The sequence below is a fragment of the Electrona antarctica genome, assembly GCF_951216825.1.
Source record: "Electrona antarctica genome assembly, chromosome: 19".
Lineage (NCBI taxonomy): Eukaryota > Metazoa > Chordata > Actinopteri > Myctophiformes > Myctophidae > Electrona > Electrona antarctica.
In genome coordinates this window covers 21986784-22004283 of record NC_136800.1, presented here as the reverse complement: position 1 = coordinate 22004283, position 17500 = coordinate 21986784, and the positions used below count along the sequence as shown (strand labels likewise).

General features: G+C 45.7%; 1 protein-coding gene across 12 annotated transcripts in view; it reads right to left on the bottom strand.

Annotated features, from left to right (window-relative positions):
• The window catches only part of LOC306912365 (receptor-type tyrosine-protein phosphatase mu), a 236320-nt gene that overhangs the window by 49146 nt on the left and 169674 nt on the right, over positions 1-17500 (bottom strand). For 11 of the 12 annotated variants that reach the window (XM_079488525.1, XM_079488531.1, XM_079488529.1 and 8 more), the window contains 3 exons: positions 14305-14513; positions 4808-4895; positions 2774-2850 (listed from right to left, as the gene is read on the bottom strand). In XM_079488525.1, coding sequence (XP_079344651.1) covers positions 2774-2850; positions 4808-4895; positions 14305-14513 — 374 coding nt within the window. Of the gene's footprint in view, positions 1-2773; positions 2851-4807; positions 4896-14304; positions 14517-17500 lie in introns of all 12 variants that reach the window. The other variant, XM_079488532.1, reaches the window with a different exon arrangement.

Below are 17500 nucleotides of genomic sequence, written 5' to 3'. Positions count from 1 at the left end.
CAGTGTTCGACTCTCCTTTGAGCTACTTTGTATTTATTCTACGCAGCGAGTTGCATGTACGTGTTCATTTATCTCTGAGAAGAGAACAATGCTGCTTTGAGTGGTGTACAGTAACTAAGTACATGTACTCAATTACTGTAATTAAAGGACCACTTCACCACTTTTCAACCTATCTTCATATAATAGGTCCTCCTAATAATAATGATAAAATGGCACAATTTGTTTCTACTCCGTCTGTGTCTCATAAGAGGGCTATGGGCAGTTCAGAAACCCGTCCAACAGTGACATCATCGTTAGACAGATTTCTTTTTTTCTTTTCTTTTTTTTTACAAAAGATTTGTATTATCGTGAGAACGATGGCTTCCAATTTCGCATTGCAAAAAGGACTAGAAAACCTGCAGTTTGGATGGACACAGACTGAGTAGAAAAAAATTGGGGCATTTTATCATTTATGATTATTAGTGAGGACCTATATGAAGATAGGTTGAAAAGTGGTCCTTTAAGTAAAATGTTGAGGTATTTTTTGAGTGGTGTAAACCACTCCTACGACTGGCTTTGTTAGTTTACGTGTCTGTCTGTCTGTCTGTTCGTACCAAAAAATGAGCACGGTTGCTATGGTCACCCAGTTCACACGGGTGTGATTTCATTTCGTCAGACATTACGTCAGACCACAGCTGATCAGTCTATATAAGACCTTACACCACTCAGTTCACACGGGTGTGATCTTTTTTACTTTGTTCAGTATTTATAAATTGCAATGCTTTTACTTCTACCCAACTACATCTCAGAGGCAAATATTGTACTTTTTACTCCACTACAATTATATGAAAATGCATTGAGCTTGTAGATTAGCTATTTTGAAATGGGACATTCTGCACAATGAGTACTTTTGGTACTTTATTTGCTTTTACTAATAGTATTTCCCCTTATTGTGTGGCGGGCCACAGTAATAAATGAGTTGCTAACAAATTATATTATCGTTTTTTATCGGCAACTAATCGTGGGTGTTTTTTGTAACCTATCGCGGCTGTTTTAGTTTTACAGCCCTTAGCAGTGGCTAAGCTAGCTTAAGGTGACCTTACACTAGCCGATTTTTTTCAATCTGAAATCTGATAGCACCACACACTACAGGATAATCGGAGCGGGGCAGAGCAAATATCAAACATTCTTGATGTTGATCGGGCCGATCCCGATCGCGCTTTGAGCGGTCGGGCACCCCCGAGCGTCAAATATGCCCGATTATCGGCTAGTGTAAGGCCACCTTTAGTGTGTGTGTGAACCCTTTCGCTTCCCTCACAATCTGCACGTTCACGTGAGGTAAACAAAGATGCCCTGTAGGCTGTGGCGAAATCAGGACTCGCGGCTGTTACCGACATTGCAAGCTTTTCACTTGCAATGTCGTTCAGAAATGATTACCTGCAATATCTGTACAATGGACTTCGCTAGGCTTTGGATAAATTTCACCGCTAGTTATGGCTTCGTTAGCTTTTAGCTCGCTAGGCGTGAAATTTATACGGAAGCGGAAACGATGAGTGCCAGATACAGTAGGTGGGCAAGATAGCTCCCCACCAGTGGCGGTAAGTAGTCACCCATTAAATGATCTATAACTGCGAAAGACAGCTAAAAGACGAGAACAAAATCCCGCCAAAAATCCACATTTTCCTCCACGCAGAAACCCCCCCCACACACGCACACACACAATCAGGTTCTGACTAGGGGAAACGCTGATATTTTAATGCCAACACATTTGTACGCTACTTTTACTAGTACATACATCCAAACAGAAAAGTCCTATCTGATTGGATTAAATGACGTAAAACGACGTTAAGCTCACTTTGCCACTCGATTTATGCATGCACATACCCTCTATTATCTGTACACTCTCAGAGTGACATGAACACAGGATTTAACAGCGTGATTTTGGACACGGCTATATGGCACACTACCTGCATGCATGCTGACTGCTCCATTACATCACATCCTTTCAATAAGCTGCAGTAATAGTTCATCATCCAGGCACTCGCTCTTATTTCTCTCACGTGAGACTCCCCCACATGCCCCCTCCCCCCTTGTTGTCACGCTGTGTGTTCGTGCTTTCGTTCGCTTCGTTCGGTGTGTCGGCCAAAACTATAACCTGTGTTTTCCCCTGTGTGCTGCTGGATCCCCCAGCGCTGTGTGTCAGCCCCCGATCCACGCGTCCAATCAACACAGCCATGCAGTACACGTACCGCGTGCGCATGTATGTGTGTGTGTGTGTGTGTGTGTGTGTGTGTGTGTGTGTGTGTGTGTGCGTGTGTGTGTGTGAGGACATAACAGCGATACAGGCAGAAAATAAGAAAATAAGGCCAAGCATACTGTATGTGTGTCAGCGGTGTGTATGATTCATGTTGCGTATACCTCAGTGTCTGTGTGTGTGTGTGTGTATGTATTTGTGTGCATGCATGTGTGTCTTTTTTGTGTTTATGTAATTGACTCCTAGCCGACCTAGCGTACGTGTATGGTTCTTTCTATTTGTGCAAGCGTCTGTGTTTGTGTGATTCATCTGCTGCCGTGTGCCTGACTTTGCCTGTGTGTCTGCCTGCCTGCGCGCACGCGCGCGCGTGCATGCGTGCGTGCGTGCGTGCGTGTGCAGATGTGTGTGACTGTGTTTCATGAGAGAGGGAGGGGGCGCTCGGCCCCCCAGGCCCCCTGCGACGGTGATACGGGTGGCCCCGGTCCCTCCTGAGCTGGGTGACCTTTAGCATTGTGCTGGCTGGCTGGTGTGTGTACTTACATCAACGTAATTTGCATTAATGTAATCGGAGCTCTGCTCTCCCTCCAGGGCCTGTAGCCTGACACGGGAGTGATCATCTGGAAGAGAGCAAGAGAAGAAGAAACCAGCATTGAATTAATCATATTAACGAGGGCACGGGGAGAGAGAGAGAGAGAGAGAGAGAGAGAGAGAGAGAGAGAGAGAGAGAGATTACAAAAAGAGAGAGTTATGGAGAGACAGAGAAACAGAGGGACAGTTTGTGTTGGGGGTGTCTGTCTGTCTGTCTGTCAGTCGGACAGACAGACAGACAGACAGACAGACAGACAGACAGACAGACAGACAGACAGACAGACAGACAGACAGACAGACAGACAGACAGACAGACAGACAGACAGACAGACAGACAGACAGACAGACAGACAGACAGACAGACAGACAGACATTACAGAAAAAGTCAGGGAGAGGGAGAAACAGAGAGGGACAATTTGAGAGAATGAGGAAGGTTGCTGTCCTTCATCCTCATTCTCTCACATTGTCCCTCTCTGTTTCTCCCTGAGTGAGAGAGAGAGAGAGAGAGAGAGAGAGAGAGAGAGAGAGAGAGAGAGAGAGAGAGACGGACAGACAGACATAATTAAGGAGGTGTGTGAAGGAGAGACATGAACACAGGTCCAGAATTGGCATCCCAGCGGCACAACATCCGGGCCCCGTATTTAAAAATGGAATGTGGCTCATGTTGAGCGGTGGTTGTTTGACTAGATATGGAACGCAGCCTAACATTATATGGCGAACCATGTAGGGCCGCTGCTGTCACTTGACAGCCATTTATCTTCCCCCTGCATTCCATTTGTCACCCAGAGGGGAAAAACAAGTCCTATTTTCAGATAGCCCAACCATGCATTTGTTTTGTCACACTTAACACGACAGGCCGTGCGAACAATCCCATTGTCAATAAAGAGGCCATGAAAGTCGCTGCACTGATAAAGAACCCTAATCTTTTCACTCCAACACTGGGAAAATGCAGTGTTCATTTAACCTCTGAAACCCATAAGGGTTAAATCCTTCAAGAACCCCCATAACTCTATAACTCCTCGTACAAGGAGTGCCATTTGGACTTGACTCTTGACCACAATGTTTAAAGTTAGAGACAGATTATTATTTCATTATTGTTCACCTGACACCTGGTGGCCTATAGTTTCAATGTACAAATTATTGCTTTGATAGTATGTTGTTTATACTGATGCTAGGTTATTGGTTTATGTGTGATCCTATAGTTTACTGAGGCCCTACACTGTCTCTTTGCATTTGATATATGTGATTACCTTGCTAAATTGCCTACTGTAACCCCTCCTAGGAGGATAAATGGACCCCATTTGAGGATCACTGGGTCAATTGAACACCCTGAGAATATTTTACTGAGAAGTAAATGCTTGAAAAGAAGGAAAATTGGCATTAGCAGCATCCCCCTATGAAAGCTGGGAGAGAGGCTGAGACGGGTTGAAATGAAGTTCACAACTCTAATCAGCATGAGCGGCACGTCAGCACGAGCTCGCTCAGATAATACGAATTAACACCGAAATCAAATCTAGCACTTTGATAAACACAGCTGTGATGCTACGACGTGACGTATACATATGGCGGGCACTATATTTCTCATTGCCCGGGCGTGGGAGAGACACTGAGAAAGAAGAAGTGGCAAAAAAAAGGTCAAAGTCAATCTCTTCGTCGGCTTGATGATAAAACTCTGTTTGAGAAGCTTATAGCGATGGAGAGCGTCGAGCACTCGGCCAATAAATCAGCTGATGGAATGGGAGAGACATGGAGGGAGAGATTCATGAGGTGCTTCTGCTGTCGGTACACACATGGAGACATGGAGGGAGAGAGACACAGAGACATGGAGGGAGAGAGACACAGAAACATGGAGGGAGAGAGACACAGAGCCATGGAGGGAGAGAGACACAGAGACATGGAGGGAGAGAGACACAGAGACATGGAGGGAGAGAGACACAGAGACATGGAGGGAGAGATTCATGAGGTGCTTCTGCTGTCTGTACACACATGCGATGATGTTGCCGTAGCGGTTCTTCATGCGGTTCTCGTCCTTCTTGGCCGAGTCCCACGGAGCCGACTGGCCCTCGAAGAAGCTCTGGAGAGAGAGAGAGAGAGAGAGAAAGAGAGAGAGAGAGAGAGAGAGTAGAGAGAGGGAGAGAGAGAGAGAGGAGCAGACATGAGTTGTAGTGTCATATCAACCCTATTTTATTTATCTGTCGTGCAACAAAAATCACACTTGTGTGAAGTGAGGGGCGTCTCACTCCTTTAAACAGTGTGTTATTGTGTAAAACAACAAAAGATGTCACAAGATGTATTCATCTTGGCCACATGACTGCTGTGAACAAACATTAAATGTCCATAGTCTTGGCTGCCATATGACATCATTTCAAAAGCTAGTGCCCCTCAAAAATAGCCGATCAATGGGGCACCCACTGGCTTAGCGGTCCAGGCGCATACCACATGCATGTCTGGCAACAGGCTTGAGTCCAGATGACCTTTGCTGCATGTCATTCCCAGTCTCTCTCTCTCTCTCACTGTTTCTGTACAAGAAAATAAAATGAAATAAAAAGCAGCACGTTGTCTGCACATCATAACTACTCCTCTCAGATTACCCTCATGAAATATTTATCATGCTCTCGCTGCAGAGATTTCCATTCAGATGACACACCAGGCACAATTAAGGCAAATTATGAAAATACATCTCTGCCACCACTGTACTGATGTTCAGCACGGCGGGGTGGGGGGTGGGATGATATGCTGTGGGTTTTAATTGTGTGTGGGGGGGGGCTTGAGGGCGGTGGAATAAACTAAGGCACATTAAAAATCATTCAAATATAGGACCGTGACCTACTCTTCAAATATAGATTTGAGGCGGTAACGTTGACTACATTAGGTAGTGCACAGTATTATATATAGGGCCTACGCAGCCGAGAATGGACCTATACGTGTGGTTTTATTTTATTATTTACAGTAGTCAAATATTATTGCTCCGTTTTGCTCCTAATTTAGTTGTTTTGTCCATGAATCCTCCCCACCCATTTCTGTGTTCACAAAGTTGGGGTCGCGACCCCATATTGGACACTGACGGCAATTAAATTAAATGTTTTAGAAAAAATATTTTTTAATTATAAAAAAAATACACCCCTGAACAAAATTCAACAAAATGAGTGAAATACAATGTAAAAATGATTACAAATACATTTTAACCATATTGTTTTTACAAAACCCCTATATAGCCCTATAGGCTTAATGTAATTAATATGTGTGGACAAATGCGCAGCAAACGTGCATGCTTAATTGCTTACGTGCATAAAATGACCTCCAGGGTTAGTTTGGAGTCAATGGCAGCATTATTTTGGTGCCAGGGGCTGAAAATCCCCAAATGAATGAAGGAACCCCCACCGGGAACGAAATAGAGCCTCCGTCCTACTCCACCCGTTCAATACCACCCCCAGGTTACAGGTGCCGCCCCCACATCGCCCTGCCTGCCCGGCTTGACTACCCTGTCTTTATATATAGACGTTCAGCCGGATGCACTATGATGGATTCGAACCCCGAGACGACCCGACCGGTGGACAGGTACTTTACACCTGTGCCACCCAAGCGCCATGGATACAAAATAAAGTTGATCAAGTATCAATGCGACTTTCATTTGTCTCAGTATTGTCGTGCAGGCAGGCAGGGCAGGCAGGCAGGCAGGCAGGCGGCAGGCCGTTTGTCTCGAAAATGGAGGCTCCCTTCAGACATCGCACAAGGACATATATACTTCTGTGTATAAGTCGTGCTGAGGATTAGCGCATTTCACCAAGAAACAGCTTTAATATGCTAAAAATCCATTTAGTCAAGATGGAAACGTGTCTCCTAGATGGATTATACGGGCTTGTCCCTCCCTCCCGCCCCCACCGACGCAGTTTGTCTTGAGGAGAGGCGCTGGTCAATGTCATTCCAGCTGTCACTCTGAGGGATGCAGGCCCACCATCAAGAGCCTGAAGACAAATCATCAGCTAGACAAAAAGGCGTTACCTGGCAACTTCATAATGGTTCTTTCTTAAAGGGAATGACCCTGCCTGTCTGAGACGCCACAGTCTCATTCCTCAGCGCCGTTAGGATCCTGACGCAGAATGGGCCGAGATATGATGAAGATAAAGTAGTTAACGCTCTAGAGAGACAAGGGGGTGGGGCGATTACATGGAAGAAGATTGAAAAACTGCTGCTTCCGAGGAGTTTTGCTCCAGAGATGAGAAATCACACCAATTATTAAGGGATGATTTACAGTATAGCACGAGATTAGAATTGGTATTATACTGTAAGCACATAAGATAGTGGTAAAAAGTGAGTATTTTGGTTGCTCAGACACTAATACATCCCACTGAGAACACAGACTCCTTTCGTCAACGGATATAGGCTAGATTTTGGGTGGAGAAATAATAAAAATCTTCAATTATGCCCAAGTAGCGGGATTGGAGTTAAGCTTCTGTTGATCACTTAACCCCATCTTTCATTTCAGTATCTGAGCCAGGCAGCAGCGGCATGGCTCTGTAATCGCAGACTATCCGCCATGATCCACCCACACCTGTGCGTTCCCCATTGTGCCATTATGCCTCTTTGTTTGTGAGTAATCAGTGAACTGAGAAAAGTCATATGTGACCAGATTTGACTGAGAGACTGCCACTTTTTTTCAAAAATGAGTTAATAGCACAGGCAGACTCTTCACATACTAGAGCATGTCTGAAATAAGTGTCAGAGCTGAAATCGACATGTAAATATGAAATAAATGCTTAAACATGTAGCTAGGTGTAATGTTAGAGACCACAGAAGTGAACCTTTCAAGCCTGTTTTCTCAATTCGCTTTTTTCTGCAAGACATTATTCTATAAGCCATAACTCCAAAACTGGTGGGTCAAACTGAACAACCAATATGTCAATTTGAAGCTATGATTCCCTGCTTTCACATGACATGAAAAAACGAAAATTCAAAAAAATCCAATGGCAGTCCCTCAGTCAAATTTAGTCACATATTTCCTTTCCCATCCACTCACTTTGAGAAAGCTACTCTATGTCGAGCAACAAAAGAGCACACACAAGCACGCACGCACGCACGCAAGCACGCACGCACGCACGCACGCACGCACGCACGCACGCACGCACGCACGCACTAAAAATGTTTTAATAAAGAATGGGAACCATTTCGTTTTCATATATTTCCGAACTGCTCACCGTGAGAGCAGAGGAGACTCATTCAAACTGACTAGAAATCATTTGTGTTTTCCGATGAGCTCAGCTGTATACGGGTGTGCGTTCATTCTGAATTCTTCTCACATGAATGTACATCACATTTCATTCATCATCATAATAATAACAGATGCATTTGGAAAACTAACGTTAAACACAACGACACAAAGTCTTTGACGGAGACAACACTGTCACCGAGAAGCTTGTTGACTTTGCTCTCTCCCCATTTATATGCGACTGCACGCCAGCGTTGTGTGCCTGGAAACAGCTAGTCTACGAGCTCACAGTTAGACGCGTTGTGAGCAGGGGTCATCGATATGTCCGTACACAGACATGGTCTTGTCTGTGGCAAACTTTTGTATTTTCGTTTTTATACATCATTATAATGTTCTTATTTTGATCATAAGACCCAATTTCTGATCGTCAAGTCTCCAGGTTTTCGTCAGAATATGTATGACACTTATTTACTACGACACTGTGGCATATTATAGGAGTCCAACTAGTACTAGTGGAACTCAAATGTTTTATTTGCAAGGACCCTCTTAACTCTGAGATGGTCATTCAGTCTCTTTGTGTTTCTGATAACATTATCGTCCACTCATTTTGTATGTCCGTGGCAAAAAATATATATATTTTGACAACAATGTCCACCACAAGGCAAGCCAGCGTGGTGATGACCCCTGGTTGTGAGCTTTGTAGATCGGCCGCGTTTGGCGCGCGACGCCATCGTGCCACCGAGTATAAATTCAGCATCACTGTGCGGCGACGTGCAGATGCATGCAGATACTTACTCATGTTAGTCACAGCTTTAGAAAGATTTTATGAAGCATATGTAAGCATGATCAGACTCCAGTGTTAATTTAAAGGACCACTTCACCACTTTTCAACCTATCTTCATATAATTGGTCCTCGACTCCTCACTAATGTTCATGATAAACAAGATTTGTTTGTTTTTTATATTTATATTTTTATTATCGTGAGAACGATGGCTTCCATTTTCGCATTGCAACTTTTCAGGAATAGAAAGCCTGCAGTTTCTATTAGCTTGGATTAACCATCGATGATGTCACTGGTGGTCGTGGATGGGTTTCTGAACTGCCCACAGTCCTCCTATGAGACACAGACTGAGTAGAAAGATATTATTGAGGATGAGGACCAATTATATGAAGATAGGTTGAAAAGTGGTGAAGTGGTCCTTTAACTCTGAGATTGTTCAAAAATGAAAATTGACCTGTAAGGGTCGGGTGTTAAATCAGGCTCTGGATCTCATTTTAGATAAGATTCCTGGTCTTCCAGTTGAGTCTTGTTTACTTCAAGGACTGACTAATCCAGGCTTTTATTCTGAAATCCTCCAGGTGGAGATTAGTATGTGAGTATGCTTTCCAAAAGCTTCATAAAGCCATGGCAATGTTTGGTCGGTTTGAGACACGACACGGCGGCCATTATGTGAAACATGTCAGTCACATTCTCAAGGGTACAGCATGGGTGTCTCAAGACCACGCCATGACAGCAGTAAAGAAAAAAAAAGAAAAAAGAAACTATGTTGACAAATAAGTGTCAGTGGTTCAGCTACGAACATCTGTGCACTGTCACATGGTTTTGCTAACGTTACACAGCTTCTGTTGGTGAATGCCCTTTTCACAATAGATCAACTGAAGTGAGACGTTTTAATCTCACAGGGCCTTAAAAAGAAGAAATTACACTGATTCATTTGTTTAAAAATTAATGCCAGCAAGCAATGCCAGCAAGCTGTCTGGATTTCTATCTCGTTTTGTGGTGACATTATCTACATGATGACTACTAAAGGAAAAAATAAATAAAACTCACAAAATGAACCAAAAGTTGATTGTCTTACCTCGTTTATCTGATCCAAAGTTAATATACAGATTAACAAGAAGCATGGGTCAGGGAGAGATATAAGTACAGGATAAGTCAACAGGCTTCGAGGTGCATTACGGTCCAATCTCATCAAGTCAAAAGGGGGAGGTATGGTTAAAAAGGGCATTAACCTTAAGACATATCAATTATGTACAAACAAATAACTCTCAGAAATAGTTATAGAAGTTTGTGTTTGTTGGTTCACATCTCTGTTGTTACGGTACTGAAGTAGTAGCGATGCATCTTATATAATTGGAAAGCCTTTCGTTTCCAGTTCCCTTTACAATGATGTACTGATCAACTGATCATGCATTTTTGGGATGGACAGCACAGCTGAACCCCACATCAACATGTGCTGCATGTGGTTCTTCCACCCACGACTGACTGACTGACTGACTGACTGACTGACTGACTGACTGACTGACTGACTGACTGGCTGACTGACTGACTGACTGACTGACTGACTGACTGACTGACTGACTGACTGACTGACTGTTGAATGAATACAGCATAAACTTGCCAGTATGTCCTGTTTATTCCTTGTTACTGGCAGAGAGTTGGTTGTTCTGCTGAGAGCACAGATAGATAATGACAATTTTGACACATTTCACTTGGGAACCACCCACACAATCAGTTGTGCCGCGCCTCATGGATGATTACGAATGGGACATCATTGTGAAGAGAAATGGACAGGCTTCCCAGACCCAAAGGGACGAGTAATAATAACAAAGGAGACAAACACAAATGTCCTTAACAGTTAGTTTTTTTTAGCAGTTTATAAAATAAAATAGAGAAGAAGACATCATCGGAACACAACATACAAATGAATCGCTCTAGTCAAGAGAGAATGAGCTCCACTAACATAATGAGGGTCTCACAAGTGGAGTGGGAGGGGCTGTGTGGACTGCTAGGTGACAGCATGTAGATGAGAAACACAGAGAGAGAGAGAGAGAGAGAGAGAGAGAGAGAGAGAGAGAGAGATGGGCTGACAGAGAGAGAGAGAGAGAGAGAGAGAGAGACAGAGACAGAGACAGAGCTAGAGAGACAGAGACAGAGAAGATCAGTGCAGGGGCCAATTGCTCACGTTCTGTCGTCGCTGTGTTTTTGACCGACTGCTCTGCATGTGTGCAGCGGCTGCTGCCACGCGGGCCCAAAACACCATTCTCCATAATAAATGAGGCCCTGAGGGCAGACCAAAGCACCCAGGTAGGTATACCCCCTGCACGCGCTCTGCCGCCACAGGCAGCCACGAGAGGCTGCTGCGTTAGGCTACGTTATTTAACGTCCCTCTCATCGGTCATGAAGTGGAAATAGAGAGTTAATTACTGATAAATGTGGTGCGCACACACGCACGCATGCATGCACGCTCACACACACACACACACACACACACACACACACACACACACACACACACACACACACACACACACACACACACACACACACACACACACACACACACACACACACACACACACAAACACACAAAGACACAAAGACACACACTCAAATGGGTACGTAAGGATTGAGGTGCGAAGGGGGAAGGGGAAGAGAGGTACCGTGAGAGAGCTGGGCAGAGAGGAGGAAGCACCAATAAAAAGGAAATGGTGATGGGGTAATGAGAGAGAAATGGATGAGAGAGAGGAGAGAGGACTTAAAAAAGGACTTACGAAGCACAGTAGTGTTTAATGTCCCAGGTTGTTTAATGTGACATCTGGGTGGGATGATTGTACGGCGCTGCAGGGGCGAGTGTGGTAGTACAGGCCGGGCTAACGCCATGACCACTAGCGCTGGCTAACAGGACGTCTGGCAGCCAGACTGCCTGGGTGTCTGCCTGGCTGACTGGCTGGCTGGCTGCCTGGCTGATTGGCAGGCTAGATGGCTGACTGGCTGGCTGACTGGCTGGCTGCCTGGCTGGCTGGCTGGCTGGCTGGCTGGCTGCCTGGCTGATTGGCTGGCTGGCTGACTGACTGACTGGCTGGCTGGCTGGCTGGCTGGCTGACTGGCAGGCTGGCTGCCTGGCTGCCTGGCTGATTGGCTGGCTGGCTGGCTGGCTGGCTGGCTGGCTGGCTGGCTGGCTGGCTGGCTGACTGGCTGGCTGGCTGCCTGGCTGATTGGCTGGATGGCTGGCTGGCTGGCTGGCTGGCTGCCTGGCTGATTGGCTGGCTGGCTGGCTGGCTGGCTGGCTGGCTGGCTGGCTGGCTGGCTGGCTGGCTAGGTGACTGGCAGGCTGGCTGCCTGGCTGACTGGCTGCCTGGCTGACTGGCAGGCTGGCTGGCCGGCCGGGCACTGAGGGATGGTTGGAGTGCAGCCAAGCCCTGCCAGCCGCTTGCCCTAATGAGAGAAAACGAGAGTGATGCTCTGCCGAGTCAAACTCTCTTTTGTCTGGGTGTCAGCAGTGAGAGCCGTGGTGTCAGATTAGGAGGCTTCGCTGTGCGACAACAGTCTCCTTAAGAGCAGCGGGAAGGCACCGGCATGGACCTAATCACACCTGATTCTGATGAAATAGGAAGGGACAGGAGTACACACTGCCAGACGCAGCTTCTCACACTTAGCTGTCTTTTTTTTTGCTGTTGTTGTTGTTGTCTTTCCGTGCTCTTACTTTTTAAGCTGATGCATTTAAACGTCAGCATATGGCCCCACTGTATGCTTAACACAGTACATCACCGAGGGAGGACCACACCACACACAGACGCACGCACGCACGCACGCATGCACACACAGACGCACGCACGCACGCACGCACGCAAAACAGCAAATGCACAATTGCTATGAACAACAACAAGGAACAGATGAAGAAAAACGTATCATGGCGTAAACACAGTGAGATGGACAGGGTACATTAACAATTCATCATAAAAGTGCATCTGGGAAAGAACAGAAAAGTTCTGCAGTGCTGAACCAAGCAGGGCGAGAGAGACAGAGGGGGGGGGGGGGGGGGGGATGCATCCAGAGAGACAGAGGAAGACAAAGATGCATGCAGAAAACTGCTCAAATGTATAAAATGTTTTTTAAAAAAGGGGAAAAAATGAAAAAATCACAATAGAGCAGGGGTTCTCAACGTTTTTGGCTGGGGACCCCCGGAAATGAATAACCTTAATAATAGAGAAAATATAGCATAAATAAATACTGAAACCAGATATAATCATTAAGGAAAGTGTATGCATGTACTCTGTGTACTATGTAAACTCTTCATTTCCATTTTCCAGCCATTCACTTGCAAAACAAAAGTTCTTTTTTTTTTTTTTTATATAATTTGGGGACCCCCCAAAATAATTTGGCGACCCCCATAGGGGGGTCGCGACCCACGGGTTGAGAACCCCTGCAATAGAGCAGGGGTTCTCAACGTTTTTGGCCGGGGACCCCTGGAAATGCTTTGGCAATGTCTCGGGACCCCCGCCCCGCCCCCTCCCAACCCCCAATATAAATTGACTGCTACAATAACCTTAAACCATTTTGGGCGGGAACCCCTTTTGGTGTTTTAAGCATTGTTATAATTTAGCTATTGAAAAAAAGCAGATCTACAAGCTCATAGCACGCCACCGAGCTTGTAGGTTTTTTTTTTTTTTTTATAATAATTTGGGGACCCCCTAAAATAATTTGGCGACCCCCCGAGGGGTCGCGACCCACTGGTTGAGAACCCCTGCAATAGAGCACCGAAGTCTGACGTCAATGCCGCTAGAGGGCGCTACGTCCACAGGTTTGTGTACTTTTTTATTTGTATTACAATCCCCATAGGGGTATCTTAGATCGCCTCATATAAGAACAGTGTTTGAAAAATAAATAAAAAATCTCTGGAAATGGCGCTAAGCGCAGTATTTATTAATTACCGAAGATCTCCGGCAATGGCGTTAAATGTGTTAAGGACAACAGTACTTGAGTAAATGTACTTAGTTGCTTTACTTTACACTTCACAGAGAGAGAGGGGAAAACAAAGTGAGGGACAGGAAGTGAGGGACAGCAAGACATGATGGATAGAGATTTATATAAAGAGAGGGAGAGAGACAGAGACAGAGAGAGGGAGAGACACACACACAGAATCACAGATGAAGTGTAGTTTTGGACTGAAATATTTCCAATGTGGAGCGCATGCGTGTCCTCGTACTAGAGCAGTTTGCAGATCTGTAGCCAGGCTTTATTTGTGTTCTTCCCAACCTGTACCGTACAGTGGGTGGGGGACGGGGGACGGGGGGCGGGGGACGAGGGGGGACGAGGCAGGCTATGCTTGCAACGGGTGGTTGGTGGGCGGGCGCGAGAAAGAGGAGGCGAGCTGCAGGCAGGGTGATTGTGTGCGCGTGTGCGTGTGTGTGTGTGTGTGTGTGTGTGTGTGTGTGTGTGTGTGTGCTCATGCGTGGGGTGTGGGGGGGTGGGTGTGGAGTGGTCTTCCGTTACCTCGTACTCCTCCTTGAAGCCGTAGCCCTCGGAGCACTTCATCTGGGTGATGTGCTGGAGCAGGTCGGCCACGCGGATGGCCGGGTGCAGCTGACCCGTCTGGTAGGGCACGTCCACGGCCTCCACGCGCTTCCTCAGTGAGTGCGACGTGTGCGACTGCACCAGGCTGCTGGTGTCGCTGACGCTGCTCATGTTGGTCTGGCTTTCGTCTGCTTTTTGGGGTGGGACACAAGCACATGAGGACGGGGGGACGGAGGGGACGGGGGGGACGGATCAGCATTAATGCACAGGAACTTTCAGGTAACGGGTATGATTCATCAATGCAGTGCTATAAGCATGCAGGGGTCATCGCCATGCTGGCGTGTGTGGTGGACTTTTTTGTCAAAATATTTTTTTTGACATGACAAATGAGTGGGCAATAATATTACCAGAAACGCAACAGGTCTGTAACTCTGAGAGTATAATTATTCAAATGTGTCCACTCTCAGAGTTAAGGGGGTCCTTGCAAATAAAACATTTGAGAACCACTAGTACTAGCTGGACTCCTACTATGCCATAGTGTTTTACTAAATAAATGTCATACATATTCTGAAGAAAATCTGGAGACTTGACATCCAGTCAAGTCTTATGATCACAATACCGTAAGAACATTATATTGGTGTGTAAAAAGGAAAATGCGTGCGTGCGTGCGTGCGTGCGTGAGTGCGTGTGTGTCAGTGTCATGTAAGGGACATAATGCTTGCGGCGGGAAAAATTGATCCTGACAAGTCTGTTTGACGGCCATCTTAATGTATTTTGACACCTCAATTATACACGTCTATCCGTGCTGGAAATCGGACGAGAATGGAGCGACAGGCCGGCCATCACTTTTGGGGGAGCGTTGCCACTCGTGCGTCGTCACACCATTCGTGTGATTCAGGTCTACTTAAATGGCATTTTGCTCATATTTGAGTTCCACCCCGTTCGTCACTTTTTGCGGTTGGTCACAACTTTACATTAACAGATGGCATGTGTTTCCTCGCATGGTGTGAAGCATTATGTCACCCGAGCAGACTGAGCCACGGCACAGAACAACTCTTCTGCTGGTAATCTGTTTGTATTATGGATGGCCACAACAACACCACATCATCGAGTAAGTGGATGATAAAAATGTGGTGGGAAGGTTTAGGTCCATCTGTCGCAATGTGTGCATGTGTGCGTGTGTGTGTGTGTGTGTGTGTGTGTGTGTGTGTGTGTGTGTGTGTGTGTGTGTGTGTGTGTGTGTGTGTGTGTGTGTGTGTGTGTGTGTGTGTGTGTGTGTGTGTGCGCGCGCGCGCGCGCACGTGTGTGTCAGTGGTGGTATCAATACTGCAATATAGAAATATAAGTAAAAGTGCAGAATTCAAAATGTACTTGAGTGAAAGTACAAAAGTAAATTGGCATGAATATACTCAAAGTACCAAAAGTAATACTAAAAGTATTGTGCAGAATGTCCCATTTCAAGTTTTCAAATGTATAAAAATCTTATATTTGTAATAATAATCAAAATCTATAAAGTAACTAAAGTTTTTATATATAATGTGTAGAGTAAAGGTACAATATTGGGATGCCAGATCTAGTGGAGTAGAACTAAAAGTATTGGAAATTGGAAATACTCAAGTAAAGTACAAATACCTCAAAATTGTACTTAGGTACAAAATTGTACTTAGTTAATTTCCACCACTGGCGTGCATGCGTGCGTGCGTGCGTGCGTGCGTGCGTGCGTGCATGTGTGCGTGGCTAGAGAATGTGTCATAGTACTGCAGCAGACCACTAGCGTCTTGCAGACTTTCCTATGTCTCTTTCACACTCCATGGCACTGGCTCTTGACTTTTGCTACCGGGTACTTGGGTTTTTCACTCCAAGTAGTAACCCTTCAGTCTGATGGTTCTGCTGGTCGTCATAGCAACGTTCGCAACCCCTCTGTGTAGCATATTACTAAACGAACGATGGCAATTTGTCTGGAAACAATCTCTGTTCTAACATCTTATATAACATCTTAGGTGAGAAATAGGCCATGCCAGTTGCTCATTCAATATTCATTCATTTCTTGTTTACAACTGCTAGTTTAAAAGTTTGTAAACAGTAGGGAAGTCCGTCTTTTACTTGTACTGAACTTGTACTTGTACTGTACTTGTACTGAACTGTACTTGAACTGTGACAAAAGGTACAAGCTGACGGAAAACCTAGCTAAGGGTGAAATAAAATTGCACTATGAGCGGTAAGGAGCGACTGACTGTATGTACTGTGTGTGTGTGTGTGTGTGTGTGTGTGTGTGTGTGTGTGTGTGTGTGTGTGTGTGTGTGTGTGTGTGTGTGTGTGTGTGTGTGTGTGTGTGTGTGTGTGTGTGTGTGTGTGTGTGCGTGCGACCGTGTGTGTGTGTGCGACCGTGATAAATGGTATATAGAGAAAGTGCTCACAAAATGAAGATGCTGTTAAACAGGTTTACTGTTCCATTTGTTGTTTTTTAGTAACACAGTAAAACCCGGGGTGTAAAATATGGGTCCTTATGGTCCCTTAAAGGGTCCACCATCTCTATGAGTTTAAAAGAACACCCCGGGTTTGACTGTGTGAGGTGATACAGTATATCGTTTCTGTCAGGTGGAAACCCCATACGTCCAAAACTGTTACTTCTCAGGATTCAAATAAAAAAATAGCAATAAAAGTAGAAGATCTACAATCTCTTGCAGATCTGCTACTTTTGATGCTTTTGCGTGACGCTGTAGTATGATCAAGTAGGGCGTTAATTTACTAAAAAACTAAAAAAGTTAGAATATGGAGATAAGAGGTGTCTGACCGACAGCAACGATATGCCGGTGTCATATTGAGTAAATAATAAACACTGAAAACACAGTCAGTTCCAGCTCTCTCATACTGTAATCCAGTCAGTAGCAGAGATGAGGCACAGGTACTGTGGGGATGGGGGGGAGGGGGGGTGGGGGGGCACCAAAACACATGATGACGGGTGTCCAGAAACATGGAGGAAGAGCAGCAAGAGGAAGAGGATGTGAGAGGGGGTGGGGGCAGTGGGGTGGTGGGGGGCGAGGGGCGGGCAGCAGTGGGCCACAGTGAGCATGTCACAGCAGGCATCATCTGAAGCATCACACAGACACAGCGTGGACTCATAACACCCCCACCCTGCTCCCCTCGCCCTTCTCCCCCTCCTCTCCCCGTCCCC